The sequence below is a fragment of the Canis lupus genome, chromosome 6, assembly GCF_011100685.1.
Source record: "Canis lupus familiaris isolate Mischka breed German Shepherd chromosome 6, alternate assembly UU_Cfam_GSD_1.0, whole genome shotgun sequence".
NCBI lineage: Eukaryota > Metazoa > Chordata > Mammalia > Carnivora > Canidae > Canis > Canis lupus.
This window is the reverse complement of record NC_049227.1, coordinates 8,407,808-8,433,747: the sequence shown is the minus strand read 5'-3', so window position 1 is coordinate 8,433,747 and position 25,940 is coordinate 8,407,808. Positions and strand designations below refer to the sequence as shown.

General features: G+C 49.4%; 1 protein-coding gene across 5 annotated transcripts in view; it reads left to right on the top strand.

The window, feature by feature from the left end:
* The window catches only part of COL26A1 (collagen type XXVI alpha 1 chain), a 194,953-nt gene that overhangs the window by 25,234 nt on the left and 143,779 nt on the right, over nt 1-25,940 (top strand). For 3 of the 5 annotated variants that reach the window (XM_038539198.1, XM_038539194.1, XM_038539195.1), the window contains exon 2: nt 21,781-21,903. In XM_038539198.1, the coding sequence (XP_038395126.1) occupies nt 21,781-21,903 (123 nt within the window). Of the gene's footprint in view, nt 1-16,225; nt 16,855-21,780; nt 21,904-25,940 lie in introns of those variants that run through there. The other 2 variants (XM_038539196.1, XM_038539197.1) reach the window with 2 other exon arrangements.

Sequence of the window (25,940 nt, the reverse complement as noted above, 5' to 3'; positions counted from 1 at the left end):
GAACTGAGGGGGAGATTAAACAGTTTGTCCCCGTCACATAGCTACTAAGGACAGAGCCAGGATTGAACCCAGGCTGTCCTAGTTCATGCCCCTAACCACTTAGCTGCCTGACCATCTGGGGCTTGAGGCTGGAGGATGAGCCTTTGAGTACACATGAGGTGATATGAGTGGCCTGGTATGGACAGAGCCACGTATGTATGTGTCTGTATTGTGGGTGTGCAGGTGCATTATAGGAGCACAGGAGAGTAGTGTGGGAGCACAGGGGCAGGGAGCGGGGTGAGCCTGGGAGCAGGAGGATGGAAGTAGCTGGGGAGGAGGTCCTTCTGGGCAGAAGAGCGAGAAGTTGCTGTGAGTTCCCTGGCAGAGCTGGGATTCTGGAGGTGGGTGCAGAAGTGGGAGGGTTCCCAGGTTGATGGAAAAAGTAGGAGCAGAGGTGTCCTGAGGGTGGTGGGTCTGCATTCTTGAGCCATGTGCACCCATCTTCTGTATCCTGTCTACAGGACGTCTACTCTGTTCCTTTGACCTGTGCACCCTTTGTATTAACTAGGAACCAAGTGTCCAAGAACCAGATGTATGGTGATGTCTGGGAACCCTGAAAGCGTGCTGAAGGTTTGTGACCTAGTTCTCACTGGTCAGAACTGTGCCTCCCTCCATGAGCACAGTGTGGCCAGCTCCTGGCTGTGTGGCCTGGGGACCAGCCATGTGTGGGAGGCAGAATAATGGCCCCCAAAAATGTCCACGTCCCAATCCCCAGAGCCTGTGAATAAGTGACCTGATATGGTAGTGGGGACTTGGCAGATGTTGAGATGGGAGAAGGTCCTGGGCTATCCGGGTGCACACAACCCAATCCCCAAGGATCCCATTAGGAGGGAGGCAAGAGGGTCTGAGGGACTGGGGGACACAGCAACAGAACCTAGGGGTGTGATGTGAGGAAGGGACTGAGGAACACAGACCCTTTAGGGGGAACCAGGCCACTGATACCCTGACTCTAGCCCAGCAAGACTGAGTTAAGACTTCCAACCTCCAGAACTGTAAGATAATAAATACATGCCCTATTATACCACTCAGTTGGAGGTAATTTGTTATAGCAGCAACAGCAAGGCCATACATCACATCCCTACTCGGAACCCCAGTCTTTTCATCTGCAGAATGGTCACAACACTGTTGTTCTCTTTTGATTCCGAGTTTCTGAGGGTCAGACACCAGGAGACCTTCTGGTCTTCTGAGCTGCTGGAAATTTCTGTCACCCCAAAGCAGGTTTCTATCTATCGATGGATGAATGGGTGAAGAAAATGTGGTATTTATGTACAATAGAATTTTATTCAGCCTTAAGAAGAAGACACTCCAGCCATTTGGGATAACAGGGATGAACTTAGAGGATAGTATACTAAGTGAAATAAGCCAGAGGCAGAAGGACAAATGCTACATGATTCTATTTATATGAGTGATCAGAAATAATAAAACTGAACCTTTTAAAAAAGATTTTATTTATTCATTGGAGAGAAAGAGTGAGAATGAGAGAGAGAGAGAGAGAGAGCAAGCAAGAGGGAGAGGGAGGAGCAGACTTCCCACTGAGCAGAGAGCCCGATGCGGGGCTCGATCATAGGACCCCGAGATTATGCCCTGAGCCAAAGGTAGACACTTCACCAACTGAACCACCCAGGTGCCCCTAAAATAGTCAAACTTAAAAATGTAAAAGAAAATTGTCGAGTTTGTAGAAGCCAAGAGCTAGAGGGGTGGTGCCAGGGGCTGGAGGAGGGAGGAATCCGGGAGGTGCTTGTCAAGAGTACAGAGATTCAGTTATGCAAGAGGAGTGTCTGGGAGATCTGTGCAGCCAGGTGCCTGTTGTTAATAGTGTACACTCGACTTAAGTATTTGCTAAGAGGATAGCCCTGACCTAAGGGTTCTTATCACAAAATAACCATAATAATAAATAAAAAAGAGGGGATGGGTATGTTTATGGTACAGATGGATGGTGGTGCTGGTTTGTGGAGTTTATGTTTATTTCTGAATTCATCGTGTTGTATCCATTAATTACACATAGGAATTTTCATATGTTAGCCGTATCTCGATAAAGTGGTTTATTTTAATTAATTAATTAATTTATTCATGAGAGACACAGAGAGAGACGCAGAGACACAGGCAAAGGGAGAAGTGGGCTCCCTGTGGGGAGCCTGATGCGGGACTTGATCCTGGGACCCCGGGACCACAACCTGAGCCAAAGGCAGATGCTCAACCACTGAGCCACCCAGGTGCCCCAGGAAAGTGGTTTAGAGAGAAGAAAAAAAGTAGATTTCCAGGCCTCACTGTCACATGTTTCCAAATGTCCCGCTGTGAGGTCTCTCCTGGAGGGGAGAAAACCTTATCCCCAGGAGTTCTAACCAAAAAGCTCAGCAATCCCACCACAGGACTGATTAAAAGAACCCTTTCCAGCAGCAAAACTGCAAGTCATTAGTTTGCAGCTTTCTCGTGTGTGACCGTTGGGTGGCCTGGTTTAGAACATTCTGTGGCTCGCGATGGATTTAATTTTGTGTTTTGATCCCACGGTGGGAGCCACAGACAAACAGAAGTGCATTTGCTGGGCCCTGCGGTGGTGGTGGTGTCTGGGCTCCTGGGACCAGGAGAGGTGCGGAGGCCCGTCCTTCCCGGTGGCCCTGTGGGACCCGTCTGTCTGTAGGGGTTTCGGGGAGGGAAGCCCTTTCATCAGTGGGGCCCGAGGGGGAATGGCTCTGCAGAAACAAACCAAGAGCCAGATGCCAAGAGAGAGTTGTGATTCCTGCCTGGTGGTTTTGTGCCTTTCTTGCGGCCAGACGGCGGTGCCCGGAGGCCTTGGGAGAAGCAGCTGGAGGAGAGGGGAAAGGTGAAGGGAAGGTGGGCTGCCCGACTGCAGGGACGTTTGCCTTCCATCAATCTCCGTCCTGGGGCCATCCACATTGGGGCTGCTAGGGGGAATCTTCTGGAACTCAGCTATGTTCCCATTGTCATTACCTTGCTTAAAAACTGCTCTGATGGCTCCTCTGGCCTCAGGCGAAGGCTGGACACCACCCTCCCCGTCTCCCCTGGGACCGCTCCAGCCCCACAGGGTTGCCCCGCTGGCAGTTCCAGAACTTTCGGGCCTCCACAGATGCCCGTCCTCCAGATGAAAGTCTATTCTTCAGTGCTGCCTGGAGTCAGATTGATGCTGGATGGTGGGGGGGACGTGGAGTCTGCACGGTCTGGTGCTTTCCATCCCTGCCCTGCACCAGCAGTGAGAGTCTGGAGGAAATCCGATTTCGTGTGTCCTGGGAGGGACCCGTGAGCCCTGGATGGACCATGCACAGGAGTGAGAGGGGAAGCAGTGACCGGGTAGGCCCCGGTCTGGTGGGGGGAGGCGTGAAGCTGTGCAGTGGGCGAGGGGTTCAGGGAGAGAGGGTGTCTGGAAGAGAGTCCTTGGAAAGGAAACTGTTTTGAGGTGCCAAGTGCTGAGCTTGCATTTGAACCTGGGGACCCGGCCATGCTGGGATGTCCTGGTGAAAATGGGCAGGGCCTCCTGGGGGAAGTCCTAGAGTGGATGAGCTCCCTCAGGGTGGGCACAGAGCCTCAAGGGACCTGGCAACCTTAACATCTAAATGAGGCTCAGAGAGGGAGGAGAAAAGCTGGAGCTGCTGGAGCTCAGAGTATAGGAGGCAGGGGTTGGGAAATATTCCTTCACCAAGAGCCAGGGACGAGGAGGATGGAGAACAGCCCTTAGGCCAGACAGTGGAGGTGTAGCTAAGTAGCAAGGAGGGGACAGGAGGCCAGCAGGCTGAGGGGTGACTCTGGGCAGAGGATGCTGAGCCTGGGAGTGTGGCCTCCTCTTCTGAGAACTGTGGCCCCGAAGAAGAGGAGAGGACTGTAATCCCCAGGAGTGGGGACCAGGATTTGATATGAGAGCCTGTAGCATGCAGATCTTGGGAGAAAGATTTAGTGCAGAATAGACGTGAAAGCATAGAAAACATGAGAGTTGGGAGGTGGCGGCGGGGGGTGGGGGTGGGGGGGAGGTTGGTCCCAAGCATGGCTTCCTGATCCCTGGTGAGTTGAGGGGTGGAGAGGGTCCCTGCTTCCCTGAGCCGGTAAGCGGGAAGCTTGGGGGCCTGGGGAGGAAGCCAGGTGCTCACCCACCTGTGGGCTCAGGGCTCCAGTGGATCAGGAGGTGGCGTGGCTTGTAGGAGGGGAGGAGGGGGAAGGGAGAGGAGGCCCGCAGAGGTGGGGGCGGAGCTGTGCCAGGCTATGTGGTTGGGGGATGGATGTCCCATCAACAGACCCAGCCTTGGTGTTGCTGGGCAGACAGGGCTGCAAGACCAGGAGGTGGGGGAGCCAGGGTGAAGACGGATGGACAGGAGCCCATGGATGGGAGGGAATGGCAGGGGCTGGGCTGAGGCGTGGCGGGTCAGAGTGCCTGTGGGAGTGTAGAGTTGACCTTCCGCAGCAAAGCCAGGCACCTCCCTTTCAGGGCTGCACCAGCACCCAGGTCCTTGTCTGTTCTCGTTACCTGCCTCCTATTTCTGTGGTTCTTTGCATGGTTGCAGACCCAGAGACCTCAAGCCTCCCTTGCAGCTCTGTCAGCTAGTGACTGCATCAGGGGCTGGGGCTTCACAAATGTTAATTGACCAAATGGCTTAGAATTGCCCTATCCTGGTTTATTTTTTATTTTTATTTTTCAGAGCATAACTACTTTTTTTTTTTTTTTTTTAGATTGGGGAGGGGAAGGGTGAGATAGAGAGAGAGATAGAGAGAGAGAGAGAGAGGGAATCTTAAGCAGGTTCAGGTTCCACGTCCAGAGCAGAGCTGGACACGGGGCTTGATCTCATGACCCTGAGATCATGACCTGGGCTGAAATCAAGAGTTGGATGCTTAGCCCACTGAGCCACCCAGGTGCCCCTCAAAGCATCACTTAAATCACTTAAATACAATGAAGTGCAATTGGTAGGACTGTCCAATAAAATACAATCTTAAAGATGCCTGGGTGGCTCAGTGGTTGAGTGTCTGCCTTTGGCTCAGGTCATGATCCTGGGGTCTTGGGATTGAGTCCCGCATCAGGCGTCCCTGCAGGGAGCCTGCTTCTCCCTCTCCCTATGTCTCTGCCTCTCTCTGTGTCTCTCATGAATAAATAAAATCTTAAAAAAAATACAATCTTAAGCATACAGCTTGATGAGTTTCTCCATAGGTGCATAATTACCTGACCTGATCACATTTTTGATCCAGAGCGAGCATTCCCAGCACCTGCGAGGCTCCTGTGTGTCCCGGTAGTGCCCCAAGAGGTGGCCACTGTTGTGGTTTCCCCACCATAGGACAGCTCCACCTGTTTTTGAGCTCCCTGTACACAGAATCACAGTGTAGACGCTGCTGTCTTGTCTGTTTTCATCCATCCCTCTCCACCCTTCAACTCACCAGGGATCAGGAGGCCATGCCTGGGACCACCCCCCCCCCCCCACCCCCCGCCAACTCCCATGTTTTCTATGCTTTCATAGATCTTTCTCCCAAGAGCCACATGCTCCAGGCTCTCATGCCAAATCCTTTTATTCTCTTCATGCTGGACATTTGGGTTGTTTCCTCCCTCATCCATTTTACAGCCTATTGGTGACTATCAGCTGGAAAGTCTCAGCCTGAGGCTGCTGCTTTCAAACGACGAGACTGAGGCACGGAGATTAGGGGTTGCCCAAGGTCACCTGGGGAGTTACAGGCAAGGCCAGCATGAGAACCCTATTTCTTGACTCACAGGCTAGGGATTTGTCCCCAGAGAATTTCTCAGCAGCTAAGTCCTGCTGGTGGCCCTTCCTGGGTTCAGGGTAGCCAGATCCACATGTCGCCTGGTGCTTGACTGTCCATGGCCCTATAGTCAGCAGGTTACTGAGCCCTGAATGGTCTGAGCTCTCACCTCCTGACCCCTAAACACGGCAATCGTTAGCAGAGGCGGCAGTTGACTTCGTGGCCCCACTGTGAGCCAGGCTCAGCACTGAGGGCTTCTGTGCCTTACAGACCTTCCCATTCCTGCTTCCCTGTCTATGCCTTGGGAAATGGATTTCCAGATCCTTCCCTAATATTTTGGCACTCTGTAAAGCTCTCTGAGGGGCTCCTTAGGGGAGGGGTGTGGACTCGGCTGACCTGAGGCCTTCATCATTGTGAGACCATGAATGGGTGGCAATCTGATTAAATCAGTTGCCTGGCTGGACTGGATGCAGGAAGCCAAGGAAGACTGGCAGGGCTGCTCACTCAGGGGTGGAACTGACCCCTGGGGTGTGGGAAGGGCTCTAAGGTGTTCATTAGGGGTTGGAATCTTCTAGATTACAGATGACAGTGTGTGTGTAGAGCTGTGGAATATGGTGGACGTGCTGGTGCATCCTCCATGCGATGCCTAAGTACCATCCCGGGAAGTATATGAATGAATGTGAGGCTGCTCAGGGTACCTCCTGGTGACAGCACAGTTGCAGGACAGCCAGGAGAGTGCCGGGCCCCTCTTGATGCACCTGGCTGGTCAGAGCTGTGATTCTTTCTCAAACACATCTGCCTGTGGTGATTTGCAGCTTCCTTTCCCTCATGCATCATATGTAGTCTCTAAGTGTGAGGATAGCAGATATTTGGATAAGGAATCCTATTTCTCTGGGCCTTGATTCTAATTTCAAAGATGCTTTCCCATGGGAAAGAATCTGGTGGTAAGGTATGTTAGCATTTGCAAGTCAGGATCCTAAACTTGTTTCTTCCAACATGTAGGTTATGTACATTTAATTCTCCCACGAACTCGCTTGTTCGCAGACATTTTACTTATCCCCCACTCGGTGCCCGCTGCGGCCATGGAGATACAAGTTGGATGCGTTTCTGCTGTCAGGGACCAGAGACAGAAAGAGACGGTGGTGTACCCCCCCTCTGAGGGGGTGCACAGAGGCTGTGAGTGGGTGGGCAGAGTTGAGGGGGTACCAGAGTCCAGTTTGTCCAAAGGGGATAGCAAAGATTTAAGAGAGGAGGGGCTGGGTGGGGAGGAAGGGGCCTTTATAAATGTCGCTGCTGTGGGCTTGGGCCCAGCAGTGGGGAGGGGCACAGCTCAGGCTGGGGAGAAGGACCACCGGAGGGCCAGACCTCAGGGGAGGGTAGCAGGAGTGGAACCTGCATCCACACCGCCACTGCCCCTTCTTTGTTCATTCATTTAGTCAGCACCTGTTCATGGATGGGCACCCTGTGCTGTAATGGGACCAGGGGCTGGGAAGGCGGGAGCTCAGTTGGGTCATCTGTCCTCCAGAAGCCAGCAGGCAGACTGGGCTGGTGGACCTCAGCATGTACCTGCCCACCATGTGCCCCACATAATGGCTTTATTTTGCTGGAAGTTCTCATCCAGCCCCTGGTTTGGGGACAATTTTGCAGGTGTTTGCAGAACTACCTGCCTGGAGAGGGCATAGGCACCTCCAGCCCCGTGAATAGTAGAAACCTAGCCCTGGCTGGCTGGAGGACATGAAGAAGCCATTCACGCAGCCAGTCTGGTTTCCCAACAGTCTGACTTCTGGGTGAGAGACATTGTCACTCTGGCCCTTCTGTCTGGGTGAGTGTGATGGCCTCTAAAAACCACCCGCTTCCTGTCCTGGCCCCTGCCGTCCCTCCCACCCCCCCACCATTCTCAGCTCCAATGCTGCCAGTAGGGAGTGGAAGCCCAGAGAGGAATGGGGCCAGTCCATGGTCACACAGTGAACCCAGGGCTCCAGATTCCTCTTCCAGGAAGACCTCTAGAACCCACTGGCTTGTCTCAGGTGGAAAGTGTAGGGTTCATGGTGTCTAAGCCATGTTTCCACGCTCCCCATTGGGGGCATTTACTGAGCTGCCAGCCTTCAGTGCTTTTGGCAAGCTGCCTCGAAGAGCTAGGGGAGAAAAAGGGCTCTAGGAGAAGCGGGGATCCCAAGGAAGAGGCAAACTCCATAAACAGCAGGATTTAATTCGGAATGCCGTGTTCATTCCCCGCCGGAATCGGAGTTGCTTCAAGTTCCCGGGCCCACCCTTTGCGGGGGGATGGAGGGGCTCCTTAGAGACTCAGAGCCAGCTGCAGGGCTGCAGGGGGGCCACCCAGCTGGGCCCGGCATGTGGACGTGCAGCCCTGCTCTTTTGGAAATGGACACAGGTCTAGAAGGTGTTCTACTCACCAGAGACTTGCTGGGCTGTAATTTGTGTGATCTTCGGGGTATCGAATGCCAAATTCCACCCTCGTCCCTTTTGGCAGCCACATTCTTCAGATTCTTATCAGTTTTTTTTTTCCCCCAAGTGAACACTGGGAACCAGTCTCCCTGCCGATTGTGGGAGGATGGGAGAAAATTAAAACCAGGAGTCCTGGCTTTTGTCCTGACTCTGCCACCAGCTTGCTGTGCCACCTTGGGTCCTTCCCTTCTGGGGGCCTCATTGTCTCACCTGCAAAGAGGGGGTTGGGACAAGGCGATCTTTGCAGGACCTCCTGCAGAGCAGACCTTTCATAATTCTCCATCTGAGTCCATTGCAAGATGCTTTCTGGAAAATATTCCTAAACCAAATTCTGTCTGCTTCACAGAGCAGGAGACTCTTGGAGCAGTGCACAGGCAGCAGCAGGAGTTTAAGAGCGGTGGCCTTTGCACGTGTCTCCTCCCTCATGGGGCAGCCTCCCTCCTCCTGACAGTGCTGCAGTGAGACTCTCATAGACTGGCATTCTGAGTTCAAAAGGGCCAGGCCCTCAGGGGAATGTTCTAGTGACTTTGCACCTCATGCAGGCAGTCTGCTGGATGGCCTTTGGCTGCAGTATTAACCACCGATGTGGTAGCCTAGAGGTGTGCTGTCCATACGTCTGTATTCATCCATAGAGTTATTATTGCTCTTGAGACTTCTGGCAGCCCTGGAAAGTGGCCTCCTATTTTTACAGATGAGACACCAAAGCTCCCAACTTGAGACCTGCCCAAAGCCATGCAAGTTATAAGTGGTGCAAGTAGGACACAAGCTAGGCCTCCTGGCCTCACATTTTTACATACTCTTTGACAGCAGGTTGTTTTGTCTGGGATGCTTTTATTTTATTTTATTTTATTTTTGGGATGCTTTTAAATGTGGGTCATAAAAACTCTGCTGATGTAGGCTGAAACCACAAAGTCATTTAATATTTCACATACTAAGAAATGGGTGGCTCAAGGGTTCGTTAATTTGGCAGCATCGAATGCTCAAGGACTCTGCCTTTTTTTTTTTTTTGGCTCTGCTCTCCCTAGGCTGTCTTCCCTCATAGCTCTAAGATGGCTGCCACAGCTCCAGGCATCACATCCTCATACAACTGTGTACGGAAATAGGGCTGAGCTTCTCTTCTTGAATCCTCCCTTCCCCACGGGTGATGGTATTTTCCAAGTCTCTTAACTAACTTCCTCTTGTCATTGACTAGAAATGAATGACTATCTCCACACCTCAGCCAATGAGATTATGATATTAGCCACCTTTCTTGAACTTACTGATGCCCAGAGTCTGAAGAAAACTGGGGTCTGTTAGCAAAGAAGGAGGAGGAAGAGGAGATGACTACTGGGGACACACATGTCATACACAAGAGGTCAGTTAGGCGCTCATTTCCCTCACTGTTTGTTCTAAAGCACACAGTCCTCCAGAGTGCCAGCTTCAGAGGGCCATAGGTCCCCTGTTCTGTGCCATGTGAGCTCCCACACCTAAATGGACCTGGGGTATGGACATCTGACCCAAGGCCATAGGCCTTCTGGGGCCTGGCATGGACAGAGGAGTTGGGCCCACCAGAGTCTATGTCTCAGGGGACAGAACTGGGAGATAATGAGGCCTCCAGAACTGCTCAAAGTGTGGTCTGCAGGGAGAGAAGCCCGTACCAGCACGTTAACCAAGTGCATCACTAAGCATACATTTTTCTTTGTTGGAGGCAGGGCAGCTTCTTAGCCTGGCTGGCTGCTTCTGTGACACAGGCATGGTGGCAGCTCTCCCCACTGGATTACAGGGGGAGATGTGTCAGAGGCTTGCCACAGTGCCTGGCACATCCAAGTGCTCAGTAAATGTCAGCTACTCTTTTTCCTGTGTTTGATTCCAACCTCTATTGGTGGGTAGGGTCATTTTCCTTACATAGCATCACTGGGAAGCCTGTTGCAAGTGCATATTCCTGGGGCGCTTGTGTGGCTCCATCAGTGAAGCGTCTGCCTTTGGCTCAGGTTATGATATCACGGTCCTGGGATGGAGCCCTGCACTGGGCTCCCGGCTCAGCGGGGAGCCTGCTTCTCCCTCTCCCCCTGCTCTTGCTGTCTCTCACTTGCTCGCTTGCTTACTCTTTCTCCCAAATAAATAAAATGTTAAAAAAAAACCCAACTCCTACGAATGCATATTCCTGGGCCCATCCCTGTAGGACCTGAGTTAGCAGGTGGTTTTGAGAGATGGTCCACTTGAGAAGGAGCCACTGAGGACATATTACTGGGTCCTGTCCTGATCTTGGACACAAAGAGAGCTCTTGCAGGCCCAATGCCTCATGGTCCAAGGTGGACAGTGAAGAACATCGGTCTGTCCAGAACAAATGTGTGGCGCCTCACTACACAAAAGTTCTGGTGAGTTCCAGTTCTCGTAGTGAGATCTGTGTCGCCAGAGCATTTCTCAGCAGGTGGCCTCCCGAACCGTGTGCAGGAATGCTGATCCCACGGAAGACATTTGGCACCAAAGTCTGGTTGCCTCTGGCACTCCTATTAATGGGAGTCATCGCGGATCATGATTGAGATGCTCCAGACCACGCTGTCTGTTCGGCCAAATTGTATACTCCCTCAGCTGCCCCCCATGCGAATGAGAAATTCAATCCGTAAGTGGCTAATGTTCCATATGAGGTTCTTTCCAGCCTTGTCTTGGGTGAGGGAGGCCTCAGGAATTCCCCACCATGGAAAGTGCTAGAGAATGAATGTGGACAGGTATGAAGTGGCACAGCTGTGCGGTCCAGGGGTGCGCTGGCTCCCTGTTGCCCACGAATGTGCATCGGAACCCACACACCCCATGTTAGAGCCTGAAGTCCACGTCATCGCCCTCCTGTTTTTCTAGAAAGATTGGGTCCTTTGCTATGGGGTTTTTGGATTAGCAGCCTTTCCCTGTGAAAGTCAGTGACCTTAAGATGACTTACATTCCTCCCTGGTCCTGCCTCAGAATGGACAGTTCCAATAAAATGTGTTGGGGGACACAGGCCAATCCATCTGCATATGCGGACGCTCCTACTGGTTCCTGTGTCCTGAAAACCCGTGAGGACCGAAGGGAACATACATTCAGTTATTCTCACATAAAACCGTCACCTGGTTGGGAGATGGAACCACAGGGACACTCACCTTGCTGGGAGAGGCTGTGTGGCAGTCCACGGGGGGCTGCATTGGACCTCGTTTGTCCGAATGGGGGACAGATAATGGAGAGATCTCTGTGAGCACCTTCACGGACTGTGTCCGTGTATCTGGGCCTGGCCGCTGGCCTCTGCCCCTCCACACTGCCACCTGAGAGCCCTCCTTGAACCCCACTGACTGGGTGTCCGTCTTTTTTCTTTTTCTTTTTCTTTTTCTTTTTCTTTTTCTTTTTCTTTTTCTTTTTCTTCTCTTTCTTCATGAGAGACACAGAGAGAGAAAGGCAGAGACATAGGCAGAGGGAGAAGCAGGCTCCCTCTGAGGGAGCCCAATGCAGGACGCTATCCCAGGACCCTGGGATCACTCCCTGAGCCGAAAGCAGACGCTCAACTACTGAACCACCCAGGCATCCCCACAGAAGGTTTTTTTTTAACAAGAGGGGCACCCAGAGATGCCTGCCTGGTTCAGTGGTTGAGCATCTGCCTTCGGCTCAGGGCGTGATCCTGGGGACCTGGGATAGCGTCCTGCATTGGGTTCCCCACAGGGAGCCTGCTTCTCCCTTTGTCTATGTCTCTGCCTCTCTCTGTATTTCACATGCATAAATAAATAAATCTTAAAAAACCCCACAACAACTGTGTTTTCGCCTCTTCTTTTCCAGTAGGATGGGTCTCCAAACCCCTCGTGGGCTGATCATGTGTCCTTTACCCTCCACACACTGAGTGGGTATCCTGTGTCTGCCCACCGCCCCCTTGCAGGATGGGGCACCCACTGCGACCGTTGTAGGGGGGCTGCTCATCACAGCTGTGGTGGTGGCCTTCTGAGCTGTCCTCTTTCCAGGGGTGCTCACTGCTCTACGGGTCTGCCTCTCTGTCCCCCCCAGCCTGTGGAACATCGGCCACTTTGTTCTTGGTGCCCTGGGTGTCAGTTTGTTTCTTTCCTAGTTAGGGCTCATGGCAGATGTCAGGTGGAGTCCCTGGGAAGCAGATTCTGAGACGGGGTCCGGCATGGAGGATGTGTCCTGGGATTGATGACCATAGAAAGGAGGGAACAGAGGCAGGGGTCAGGAGACATTGGGCTGGGATGCAGGCCCAGTGACATCTACCACCGCCTCCCCAGGGAGCCCTGCAGCTATAGCGGACCTTCCGGCTTGTCCTGACGTCCATATGGCTGGGCTCTTCAACTCAAGCATGGACCAGGCCCTGGGCAGGGGCCGCCCTAGAGAAAACTGGACCTTGGGTGAGGCAGCTCCAGGTGGCTGAGGAGGTAGTGGGAGGGTCTGACTGCTAAGACCCTTGTCGAGGGGGATCTGGTGGCACAGCCCAGTGTCCACCCGCCCTGGGCTGGTGCAGAGGGGAGTGGGGTGTTCTCGACATTACTTACTCTGCACTAAGACAGCCTGAGATTGCCTTGGCTTTCGGAGTCCAGCGCACACGGCTGACACGCTGAACTTGTTGGCGAGAACCTCTACACCCCATCTGGGGCTCGTCTGGTGGATTTTGGGGCTGCACTGCCAGACTCCATGTTCGCCTGGTCATGTTTCATCTTGTTAGATTTGGCTCCTCACTCCAGGCTGGGGAGATCTAGCTTGGATCCCTCTTCCCTCCTCAGACCCAGGCCCCTTTGCCTACCAGCTCCTGGTCTTCTGCAGTTCCTGTCAGCAGCGCGCTGCCTCCAGCACCCACTCCAGGCAGCGTGGCGCCAAGTGGAGAGACCACCCTACTAGCTCTGCTGGGGCCTGAACTGCCCACCACTGTTGTCCCAGTGGCCTCACATGTGGGATTGGCCTGTCCCTCCGGCTTCCTGGTTTGCAGGTGGGATGGCTCCCAAAGGGACTTGGCTGATAAGAACTTTCTAGGCTATACTGTACTAGTTCCCTAACCGTCTGCTATCCTCCTGGGCAAGGTAGGTGCAGCATAGAGCTTAGAATTGAAGACTGAGCTTCCAGGTCTAAAATGACCACTTGCTCGGTGTGTGACCTTGTCTCCTCTGGAGGCTCAGCCTCCTTCTCTATAGAGCTCCTACCTGAGAATTGTTGCAAAGATTACATGAGATCACGTACGTGCTAGTTTCCTGGGGCTGCCGCATGTCCCACACACAGTCAGCTTCAACAACAGAAATGAATTTCCTCCTGGTGCTGGAGGTTGGAAGTACAAGATGGAGGTGTTGACAAGGGGGGTTTCTCCGGAGGCCCCTCTGCCTGGCTTGCGGATGGTCACCTTCTCCCTGCACCTTTACACTGTCTTTTCTTTGTACATATTTGTGTTCATATTTGCAAATTTCTTCTTTTTATAAGGACGTCAGTCACACTGGATCACAGTGCACCGTAATGACATCATTTTAACTTAATTCTCTCTTTAAAGACTCTACCTTTTTTTGTTTTAAGATTTTATTTATTTTATAGGGATAGTGCGAAAGAGCACGAGCTGAGGGAGGGAGAGAGGGAGAGATTTCCAAGCAGACTCTGTGCTGAGTGTGGAGCCCCAACACAGAGCTTGATCTCATGACCCCAGATCACAGCCTGAGCCGAAACCAAGAGTCAGAAGCTTAACGAACCGAAACCACCCTGGTGCTCCAAGACTCCATCTTCAAATAACATCACGTTTTGGGTTACTGAGGGTTAGGGTTTCAACATAGGAATTTGGGGGTAGGGACACAACTCTGCCTACACCAGTACATGGGACTGCTTTGCCAATTGTAAAACAGGTTGTCCTGGGCTGGACTCTGCCCGCAGGAGAGGGTCTCTGCATGGTCAGGAGCCAGGCGGGCTGACTGTGCCAGAGTTGTTGAAGGGGTGAGGACCTGGCTCCTCTGCCTGCATCTCTCTGGGGGACCAGCTAAGCTCCAGGGCCTTTGCTCCAAGGGTATGTTTTCAGCATCATCTAGATGGCTCATCCCCGCAGCCATTGCCTTCAGGCCGCATACCTGAGTCCCCATCCCCATCCCTCCCCCCCCCCCCCCCCCGAGCTCCTGTGTGCCCAGCTGGCAGGCAGAAGGCCTGGAACTGGTCCTGGGTGTTGGGGTAGGGTATGGCCAGATAATTAGAATTATCAGGCCCAGGTGGAGAGGGGCCTAAACTCAACACCCTTAACCTTGAGATGGGTGGCCACAACCTCTTGCTAGGGCTCAGGACCCAGCACACAGCAGAGCCCGAGAAACAGTGAGTGCAATTGCATGAGACAAGGTCTTGCGGGGACATCGGGGTTAGATCTGCATACCTTTACGAGGCCTGCCCTGGGTCCACCGTCCTTGGGAGCCTATAGGCTTCTAGTACGATTAGGGCTGAGATAGGGCATGCACGAGACCCTGTAAAGCATGAGGCAGGAGTCCTTTCCTGGCCAGGGGATCAGGGAGGGCTTCCAGGAGGGGATGGAACTGAATGAAGACTGGTAGGGTAACAGTTGGTCAAATTGAAGAAGGTGGGGTGGCATGCCAGGGAGGACAGTGTGACAGTTGAGTGACAAGATTGAGGGTGGTAGGAGGTGGTACCAGGGAGGTGGGTGGGAGCTGTGAGGGATGGGGCCCTAAGAGAGGGTTTGGAGGGGGGAAGTGACAGGGACAGGACAGATTTGTGGTTTAGGGGGTGCCCTCTGGTGGCAAGTAGAGGACACTGCAGGGAGATGGGGCTGGAGGCTGGGAGACCAGGTACCAAGACTGTCCAGGTGCAATATCAGAGGGAGCAGGAGAGGGGCAGAGGAGGGGGACTTGCCTGGTGTGGGGGCTAATTGGCCATGGGGAGTGAGGGAGGGAGAAGGTGGAGTCTGTGGCAATTTGCTTCTGGGAGTTCTGGGCAAAAGGACCAGTTTAGTGGTGCTGGTCACCAACATGGATCCAGTTGAGTCTGGAGAGTGATGTGCTCAGGATTGAAGTGTCCCATGGGCTATAAAGATGTGTGACTACTGCCCAGACAAGTAGGGCCTATATGTTGGGGTTCAAGGGGAAGCATGTTGAAGTGACTCAACATGAAGGTTGGAGCAGAGCATGGGACAGGAGCAAAGGGGCAGACTGGATGATCCTCCCGGGAAGGGAGGGCACTGTCAGAGCCCTGGGGCTTGGTTCAGGCTCTGAGCTTAGGGTCCTGGGGATGGAGGGGAAGTGTGAGTGAGATCAAGTCCCAAAGCAAAGGTCAGATGGGAGAACTGGGGAGGTTTGGGGCTCGGTGTTTGGGGTGAGACCAGGGCTATGGGGAGGAAAAGCTGCCATATTGGCATCTCCCTGGGTAGCAGGCAGCACTGGAGACTGGTTGGTTAGTTATATTCAGAGGTAGGCATGGGCCAAGGGAGTGTCCTGAAGGCGCTCCATTCCATTGTGCCATGATTTCCTGAAGCCACTTAGTACTTGTTGTCCTAAAAGACCCTAAACTAAGAATTTCATAACTTGGCCAAGCCATGGAGCCAAACACCATGGCGAAGACTGCTGTAAGAATAGCCTCTGGGTCTCGTGGAGCAGGGTCAAGTTGCTCTACCCCATCAGGGAGCAGACCTCATCTCCTAAGGAAAGGGACCTGGACAGGAGGCCATCTATCTCCAAGGCTGAAAGCGAGTTTCCCATCCAGGACCCTCCATGAGAAGGCAGCTGGGGAGGGGGAGGGGAGGTGCAAAAGAGACATTTGCTGCCCAAAGATAATGCCAGCCCTTTCCCATCCTGATGAAGGCTGCTGAGGACATCCTCACTGCCAGGCAGTTCGAGGACCAGCCCTCCCACTCTCAGATTCTGTGCTCTTGGGCCAGTTCTTCTAGAAGGCTCTTAAAAGGGATGTATGTCTCCTGCCCAGCCATTCTGTGGGTGAAATTATTCTCTAGTCCATACAGCTCTGTTTACTTCCCAGTATGCACCCATCATGGGCAGGGGTGGGAGTGGGTGGTACTGTGATGTCACTCACAAACAGGAGACATAGAATGTTCAGGTCATAGGGATCCTAAGAGGGACCCCACACGGGAGCCGAGTGCCTGACACCAAGATTCCCTGGAACTGTGAGGCCTGGAGATGAACAGGGTTTTGAATTCCATTTGAGCAGGCCTGGATCCCTCTTCCCTTGTCTCTGACTGCCTTCTTCGTTGTTTTTGGCCAGGTTTTGATTTTGGGAAGCCATTTACAGCCCATTAAAAGATCAAATGTCTGGATATGATGAATCGAGGCATTTGAAAATGTTTTGCAATTCACAGCTCATTTCCCTATAGAAAACCCCGACCCGGCGTGATTTCGAGATGGCTGGACTGCCTGTCTGTTCCAGGCCGACAGGGGCGGATGTTGGGATGGAGCACTGTCCTTGGTTTGGTGCATCCCCAAGAGAGTCAGGCTGGATGCCTGAGATGGCACTGATGCTCCCTGGTAGAGATGAAGGAAGGGCCCAGACTACTGACATCTTGCATAATTTCCAGACCAATCTGGCAGAGGCAGGAGTGGAGGTTTGTGCTGGGGAGGTGGGACCCTGCTGATCCTCTGGGCTAAAAGACTGGATTCCCTTCCCAGCTCAGCCTCAAGTTTGAGCTACAGACAGTGAGGTTTAACTGCCCACTACTTCTCGCAGCTGCAAAATGGGAAGGTCAGTCCCTATGCTTTTATGGACACTGTGGGGTTTTGATAGCCAGCCAATCAGTGATACCTCGGCTTAGGTAGTGCTGCATGATTTATGCACCACGAACCTGAATCTATCCCTATAGTCCCCACAATAACCATGAGAGGTAGAATTTTTTATATTTCACTGGGGCTCAGAGAGAGAGGACATCACTTTGCTCAAGTCACAGAGAATGTTGGTGGCAGAACCAGGTTTTGAACTAGGTCTCCTGGTGCCTTTGGGGAGAGGGATGGACTTAATCACTTCTATGCTTTTTGACTGCAAATTTTGGTAATATAGATTTGCCTAGAAAATTGTCAAGATTTTAGTTTTGATGCAAGATTACACATAATATTTAGGAATGATTTTAAATCTCTGAAATTCTCCTCTGTGTCTTTTGCTCATTAAGAATTGTTATAAGCTTTGTCTATTTGAATTTTTTAAACCTGTTTTGTTGGCTCACTTTTTAAAGTAAATCTACTTCATTCATTTCTGCTTGAATCTTTGTTGATTCTTTTCTTCTTTCTCTTTTCAGAGTTTTCTAATTATTTTGTTTTCTGTTGTTACCTTTTTGCTTTTCTGGCATTTTGTTGGATAAATTAAATTTTCCTTTGTTTTATTTTTTTCATTGTTTGTCAGTTTTGTGTCCTCTTTCTATCCTTGCTAGTATTCGTTTTCAAATTGAAAGATATATTTGTGTCTTTTTCTGCTATACCTGAAGTTGCATAGCACCTGTGTCCTTTCCTTAAACAAGACAAAAACTCCAGCAACTTTCACTTCTGTCCCTCTTACAGATCTCTTCCATACTGAGATCACTTTGAATTGTAGAGCTAGGCTGTTATTAAATCTTTTTTTTTTTAAAAAAGGTTTTATTTATTTATTCATGAAAGACAGAGAGAGAGAGAGAGGCAGAGAGAGAGGCAGAGACATAGGCAGAGGGAGAAACATGCCCCACGCAGGGAGCCCGGTGTGGGACTTGATCCTGGGACTCCAGGATTATGCCCTGGGCCAAAGGCAGGCACTAAACCACTAAGCCACTCAGGGATCCCCTGTTATTAAATCTTATTACTATTTATTTGCTCATAATTGCTTCTCATATTTAATATATTTCTTCTGTATCCTCCATTTACTTTGCTGGAGTACATCCTGCAGTGATTCTTTCAGAAAAGGTGACTCGTAAGCTTTCTAAGTTCCTGTGTATATGAAAATGTCTCTTTTTTTTTAAAAATAGATTTATTTATTTATTTGGGAGGAGGGCGAGAATCCTCAAGCAGGCTCCCCACTGAGCCCAGAGCCCAACTTGGGGCTCAGTCCCACAACCCATGAATCATGACCTGAGCTGAAACCAAGAGTCAGATGCTTAACCGACTAAACCATCCAGGCACCCCTGAAAATGTCTTTATCTTGGCTTTGCCTTTGAAAGAGAGCTTGCCTGGGCATGGAATTCTGGGTAGTTGATATTTCCCCTCAGAAATTTGAAAACACTGTGTTTCTTGATGATTCTGGTGCTGCTGCTAAGAACTCTAATTTCAGTTTATTGTAGGTAATCTGTGTTACTTTCCTTTCTATGGCTTTTGGTGTTTTGTCTCCATCCTGAGGGTTCTGACATTTCATCACCATATGTCTGTCTGTGTTCACCTTGCTTAGCACTTGGTGGGCTCTTTTGGATTAAGAAATCACGTCTTTCTTGAACTTTCTTTTTACTATTTCTTCAAGTATGTACTTTCCTTGGCTCTCTCCGATCCCCTATTCCAGAGCTACTAATGGACAGACCTGTCAGCACGTGGTCTGTCCTCTGGGTCTCTCACCTTTCCCCCCAACACTTCCCACCTCCTTTTCCCCTGTAGTGCATCCTTGAAAAGTTCATGGCTCGGATTTCCCGCTCATCTGCTCACTCTCTAGTGTCCATTCAGATTTTTCAGCCCATCTGTTGTGCTTTTGGTTTTTATAGTCATACATTTCATTTCCAATAGATCTCATTTTTTCCATTTCATAATGTTTTTTTACAAGTGCACAATTCTCTTATCTCTTTGGGGACATTAATTATGTTTTAAGAAACTGTCTTCATCAGTTTGCTTTATTGTCTCTTCCTGAGGTGTGATTTATTGTCTGTTGAGTTGGTGCCTTTTGTTCATGGTGTTGGCCTTTTTTTCTCGAATAATTTGAACTTCTTGGTATTTGGGGGTTTCCACTAGCTCGTCTTTGCTTTACTATTTATGGCTGCTTTGACTCTTGGACGGTTGGTACTATAGATGAAGGGTAGAGAAGGAGTGTGCAAGAATTCAGTTGTATAGGGGTGCCTGGGTGGCACAGTTGGTTGAGCTTCCAACTTTTGGTTTTGACTCAGGTCATGATCTCAGGATCCTGAGTTTGAGCCCCTTGTTGAGCTCCATGCTCAGCCTCAGCGGGAAGTCTGCTTCTCTGCCTCTCTCTTCCGCTTCTTCTGATCCTCCCCCTGCGTGCTCTCTCTCTCTCTCTCTCTCTCTGAAGTAAATACATAAGTCTTTAAAAAAAAAAAAAAGAATTTGGCTGTATAAACTTGAGAGAGTCCCAGTTTCTCCTGGAGGTCATCAGCTTTTGAGGCACTCTCTCCAACCACACCTGTCTCAAGGCAGGTGAATCCAATGCCTGATTCTTGACACAGCAGGAGTAGGAATACAGGTCCTATCTGTCTGACTCCATGTACTATGGTCCTCTGACAGTCACTCTGGGTCCCTCCCCTAACCCAGTAGCCATATCACTTTCTCCCTAGTTGCACCCACATTTAGCACCAATCTGGAATCTTCCCCGTGTGTTTTGGGTTGGGCTTTCCTCTTTCAACTTAGTTCTGCCTACTTCCAGTCTCTCAAGCACTCCTCAAAATTTCTGGTCCACTGCTTCTTGTTTTCCAGTGCTGTAAGGATCTGATTTTTATTTTTATATACTTACATTTTCTGCTTTACTGAGTTGTGATCAACAAATTTAAGTGCATATTTACGTTGTACATTATGCTTTTTTCCCCAAAAGTATACAATGTGATGACTTAATATACATTGTGAAATGATTACTACAGATTGTTAATACATTTATCACCTCACATAGTTACCATTGTTTCTTTGTTTGTTTTGTTGTAAGAACACTTAAGAGCTACTCTCTTAGCAAATTTCAAGAATGCAATATGATATTATTAACTATAATCACCACATGATTATACATATGATATACATATAATAATATACATACATATAGCTCTAATCTGTATGTTAGATCCCCACTACTTATTCGTTTTATAACTGGACATTTGTATTCTTGGCAACCCCTCTTCTACTCTCTAGTTCTATGAGTTGGATGGCTTTGGATTCCACACACAAATGAGATCATATGGTATTTGTCTCTCTGTGTCTGGCTTATCTACTTAGCAGAATGTCCTTCAGGTTCATCCATGTTGTTGCAAATGGTAGGATTTCCTTCTTTTTTGTTGCTGAATAATATTCCATCATGTGTGTGTGTCTCTCTCTGTGTATGTATTTTCTATATTTTCTTTGTCCATCCATTCATGGGTGGGCACTTTTGTTGTTGTTACAACATCTTGACTGTTGTAATTCTGCAATGAATATGGGAGTGCAGACATCTTTTCTAGATTTTGATATTATTTCTTCGGATATATACCCAGAAGTGAGATTCCTGGATCATACAGTAGCTCCATTTTTAATTTCTTCAGGAACCTACCATTATGGCTGTATCTGTGTACATTGGGACCAAGAATGTACCAGAGTTCCTTTTTTTCCACACCTTCACCAACACTTATTGTCTCATGTCCTTTTGATAATAGCTATCCTAACAAGTGTGAGGTGGTATCTCATTTTGATTTGCATTTTCCTGATGACGAAGTGATGTTGAGTACCTTTTCATATACTTTTGGCTGTCTGTATGTCTTCTTTAGAAAAACGTCAATTCAGCTCCTTTGGCCATTTTAAAATCAGATTATTTGTCTTTTGGCTATTGACTTTAGAGTTTCTTGTATGTTTCAGATATTAACCCCTTATAAGATGTATGGTTTACAGAAATCCCACAGCTCCTACAAAGGCATTTTCATCCATGGATGGCTGCCAAATCATTGTTACTGAGGGGAGATATGAGTGGGGGACCTCTGTCTCGCCATCTTGCTGATGTCACAACAGGGACTTATCTTTAGTTTTTAAATTTCTAGGATTGGGGGGATGGGGGCAGTGGGAGCCTGTGCTTGTCTGCCATCTGGATTCAATCACCATATTGTTTGCATATGTCCTCTGCCCCCCACTGCCATGCCCCAGTTCAGGCTTCCACACTTCTCACACTGCATCAGAGAAATTCTAAACTCGGACCCATTGGGTCATTACCCTTGGTCAGAGTCCTTCAGTGGCTTTCCACTGACTTGATGATAAGACCCACATCTAGCCTGGCAGGTACCATGCCACTTCCTTTCTCCTGGCTCCCCTTCCTCCAGCCTTTGGGTCGCATGTGATTGCACTTGCCTTGGGCTGACTCCTATCTTTCAGTATCCAGGTGGTTGGCCTTTCTTGGGACTCAGGTTGGGTGCCTTGCTCTGTTTGCATAGTTCCCTGTGTGCATCCTTTGGTTGCACCTATGGCCTGGTGTTCCTGTGGGTTGTAATCACTTCCTTTTTAGGCTTCTTCACCAGAGTGGGATTTCCCAATGGGCAGGGGTTCATTACGAGGGTTTGGTGGCTGAAATGATGGATTCCTGGACTTGGTGGTCAAGAGGTGTGGGTACTCTCTGTTCCTCTTATGCCTGGACTGATGATGTTAATGGACCCCTTACCCAGGAGAATGAGCTCTCCCCTCCCACCCTGCACCTTGTGGAGGGACCCCTCCTTGACTTGCAGCAGCACCTCAAGAATAGGCAGGGCTGACATGACTGTTGCTTTCCCCACAGGCACTGGTGCCATCACACCGTGACGCGGACAGTGTCCTGCCAGGTGCAGAACGGCTCAGAGACAGTGGTCCAGCGTGTGTACCAGAGCTGCCGGTGGCCCGGGCCCTGTGCGAACCTCGTGAGGTAAAGGCTGTGGGGCTAGCCAGCTCTGCCCTTCCTTTCTGGCCCGTTGGGTGAATCCAACCTCAACACATGCTGCTCGGGAGGCGGGTTGACGCTTGGAAACAAGCGGAGCTTGCATTTATGGAGCACCTTCTGTGTACAGAGCATGGGGATATGTGTGGGCAAGATGAAAGGCACATGCTCCCCACCCTGAAAGAACCTCACAATCGAGTGGGCGTTTGATGAGGAGAAGAGCACCATAGACAGCAAGTGGGGAGAAGGGACTCCCCATCACGGCCCCACCTCGTAGCCCCGCCCCTGGCCCCGCCTCCCTAGCCCCACCCCTCTCACCCTGTCCTCACAGCTCCGCCCCTCTCGGCCCCGCCCCTCTCACCAGCCCCCACCCACATCCCTCAGGCAGCTACTCAGCATTCACTGGGAGAAATCTGAATTCAGGGTCTCTGACACCCCACCTCACCTGCTCCCTAGTCCTCTTTCCTTCCAGTCTGTGCTCCAGCTCCAGCCTCGTTTACTCTCTCTCCACACCTGACCAACCCTGAGTTTCTGCCTCCAAGACCCTTACCCCTCTCTTCCTGGGACCACCTTTCTCAAACTCCAAATCCCTTCCCAAATACAGAAACAGACCCATAAATACAGAGAACAAATTGGTGGTTGACAGAGAGGAGTGGGGGCAGGCCAGATAGGTGAAGGGAGAGTAAGAGGTAGACTTCCAGCGACACAACAGCCACACGGGGTGAAAAGTACCGCAGAGGGAATATAGTCAATAATATTTAACTTTGTATGATGCCAGATGGTAACTACACGTGCCACAGTGAGCATTTTGTCATGGATATAATTGTCAAATCACTATGCTGTACACCTGGAGCTAATATAATATGTCAATGATATCAATTAAAAAAACTCTCAGCAACATCCATTTATGTTTGACCAAGTATCTGGGTATGCTGGCCTAGCCAAGTAGACACAAAATTAACCATCACAGGAGTCATGATGAATTGGGTATGTTTTCATTACCAAGGATGGAGAGAACTGAGTCCAGGAGTCTTGTGCGGACACAGTGCTGTCCCCCTGCAGGGCTCACATGCAGCCAACTCAGAATCAGCTTGCATGTGGAGCTGGGATCCATGATTCCGGTCCTGGGCGGCAGGCTGCAGAGCCAGTCAGGGGAAGGAGTGGCCTGTTTGTTTTCTAAATTTTCATTCTATCTTTCATTATTATTATGAAGAAAGTGGTATATACTCGCTGTCCACCCCCCCCCCCCCGCCCCAGTCCAAATGTTACAGAACTGAATAGGGTGGAAGATGAGCATTCTCCCTTCTTCTACTTGCACCTACATAATCTCATTATTAATATTAACAGTGTGTTATTCCAGACCCTTTTCTCCTCTTATACATCCTCTTATATATGTATCTTCTTTTCTTTTTTTAAGATTTTACTTCTTTATTTGACAGAGAGAATGAGAGAGAGAGAGAGCACAAGCTGGGGGAGAGGCAGAGGGAGAGGGAGAAGCAGATCCTCCACTGAGCAGGGAGCCCCATGTGGGACTCGATCCCAGGACCCCGAGATCATGACCTGAGCCAAGGGTGGACGCTTAACCAACTCAGGCACCCAGGAGCCATATATATATTTTTTTGTAAACAAAGACCGGATGATGTTCTTTTGTTCTGCAACTTGCTTCCCTCCACAAAAATATTTTGCAATCATTTCTGAAGAGCCACCTCATTTTTAATGGCTATGCAGCATTCCATTGAAGGAGAGGATCATCGTTGATTCCTCATGTCCTCAATTGATGGATATTTAAGTGGTTTCCTAGTTTGTTTGTTTTTTTTAATATTTTATTTATTTATTTGAGAAAGAAAGAGCAAGAGAGAGAGAGAGAGAAAGAGAGAGAGAGAATGCACTAGAGCAGGGGAAGGGCAGAGGGAGAGGGAGAGAGAATCCCAAGCAGATTCTACGCAAAGCGTAGAGCCCGACTCAGGGCTTGATCTCATAACTCTGAGATCATGATCTGAGCCAAAATCAAGAGGCTTAACTGACTCAGCCCCCGAGGTGCCCCAGTGGTTTCCTAGTTTTAACTATTATAGGCTATGTATGCTTCAATCAGCATCATTTTATATATGTGTATATATATATATATATACATACACACACATTATATATATACATTATATATATTATATATATAAAATATATATACATGTATATATAATATATACACATTATATATAACATTATATATATCATTATTATATCATTATATATATCATTTTATATATATTTTTTAACATTTTTACAGTTTTTTTAAAAAAACATTATTTTGGAATAATTTTCAGTTTTCAGAAATGTTGCAAAAAATAATAAGCAGAATTTCTATAGATCTTTTATTTCAGTCAGCTTCCCTGTCTTGGTCAACTGGGGCTGCCATAACACACTACCACAGAGTGGGTGGCTTAAACAACAATTTATTTCTTAAATTTCTGGAGGCTGGGAATTCCAGGATCGAGGTGCTGGCAGATTTGGTGTCCAGTGAGGACCACATGGCAGAGGGTAGAGGGAGCTCTGTGGGGTCTCTTTTATGAGACCAACTCCATTCACGAGGGCTCCACCCTTAGGCTCATGACTTAAGCACCTCCCAAACGCCCGCCTCCTAATGCTGCCCATCGATTAGGCTTCAACATACAAATTTAGGGGGAAATAGAAACATTTAGTTCATAGCAATCTTTTTTTTTTTTAAAGATTTTATTTATTTATTCATGAGAGACACAGAAGGAGAGAGGCAGAGACACAGGCAGAGGGAGAAGCAGGCTCCATGCAGGGAGCCTGATGTGGGACTTGATCCTGGGTCTCCAGGATCATACCCTGGGCTGAAGGCGGCGCTAAACTGCTGAGCCACCCATGCTGCCCAATCCGTAATCTTTTATAACCATAGTATAATTCTCTAAGCCAGAAAATTAATGATGATATAATACTATAAATTAAGTGTAGATCTTATTCAGATTTTGCCATCTGTCCCATAATACCCTCCTTCTATCCACCTCCCCCCCATTTTGCATTTAAATTGTCCCGTCTCTGTAGTTTCCCCAAAATCTGGGGCAGTTTCTCAGTCTTTGTCTTTCATGACCTTGATACTTTTCAACAGACCTGCCAGTTACTTTGCAGATGTTCCTTAGTTTGGGTTGGCCTAATGTTTCCTTAATTTGACTGAGATAGTGCATTTTCAGGAGGGAGACTGTCAAAGTGATGCTGTGCCTTTCTCAGGGCATCCTGTTAAGGGGTCCATCATATCAGTGGACCTCCTTCCTGGTGACGTTAAGATCAATCACTTGGTTACGGGCGGTGGGGGGGTGTTTGGCAGATTTCCTCACTGTTGAGTAATTACATTTCCCTTTGTCATCTACAGGTATCTTGTGGAGAGGTATTCTGAGTCTGTACAAATATCTTGTTTCTCATCCTCTTTCCATCCCCTAATCTTAGCCTCTCCATGGATGATTCTGCCTGCAATAATTACTATGGTGGTGCTTGGCAAATGATGATATTCTAGTTTCCTAATTCTTTAAAATTTTCATAATTTTTAAAAGATATATTTATTTATTTTAGAGAGAGAGAAAGCAAGTGAGAGCATGAGGAGGGGGGACAGAAGGAGAGGGAGTGAGAACTTCAAGCAGATTCTGCTGAGCCTGGAACCCAATTTGGGGCTCGATCTCATGACCTGAGATCATGATCTGAGCTGAAAGCAAGAGCCAGACGCTGTGCCTCTAAATTTTCATAATGTTTTAATAATACAGTGTCCACACTGTATACAAGTGTATTGACAGTGATTCCTTCTGTAAGGGGAATGGCTAAGGAAATGGATATGTCCATTTTTTAAATTTTAAGAGAGAGATCTGCTCTTCACTCCTGTGCTGGAGGGATGGCCAGTGGATCTGTAAATGAAGACAAAGATGCTGACCCCCCCTTCCTTTTCAGCAGAAGGCAGAGAGATCCCACTCTCTCTTTCCTTCCCCTGTGCCCCCAGGAGCTGAGTTCCCAGGCCTTCC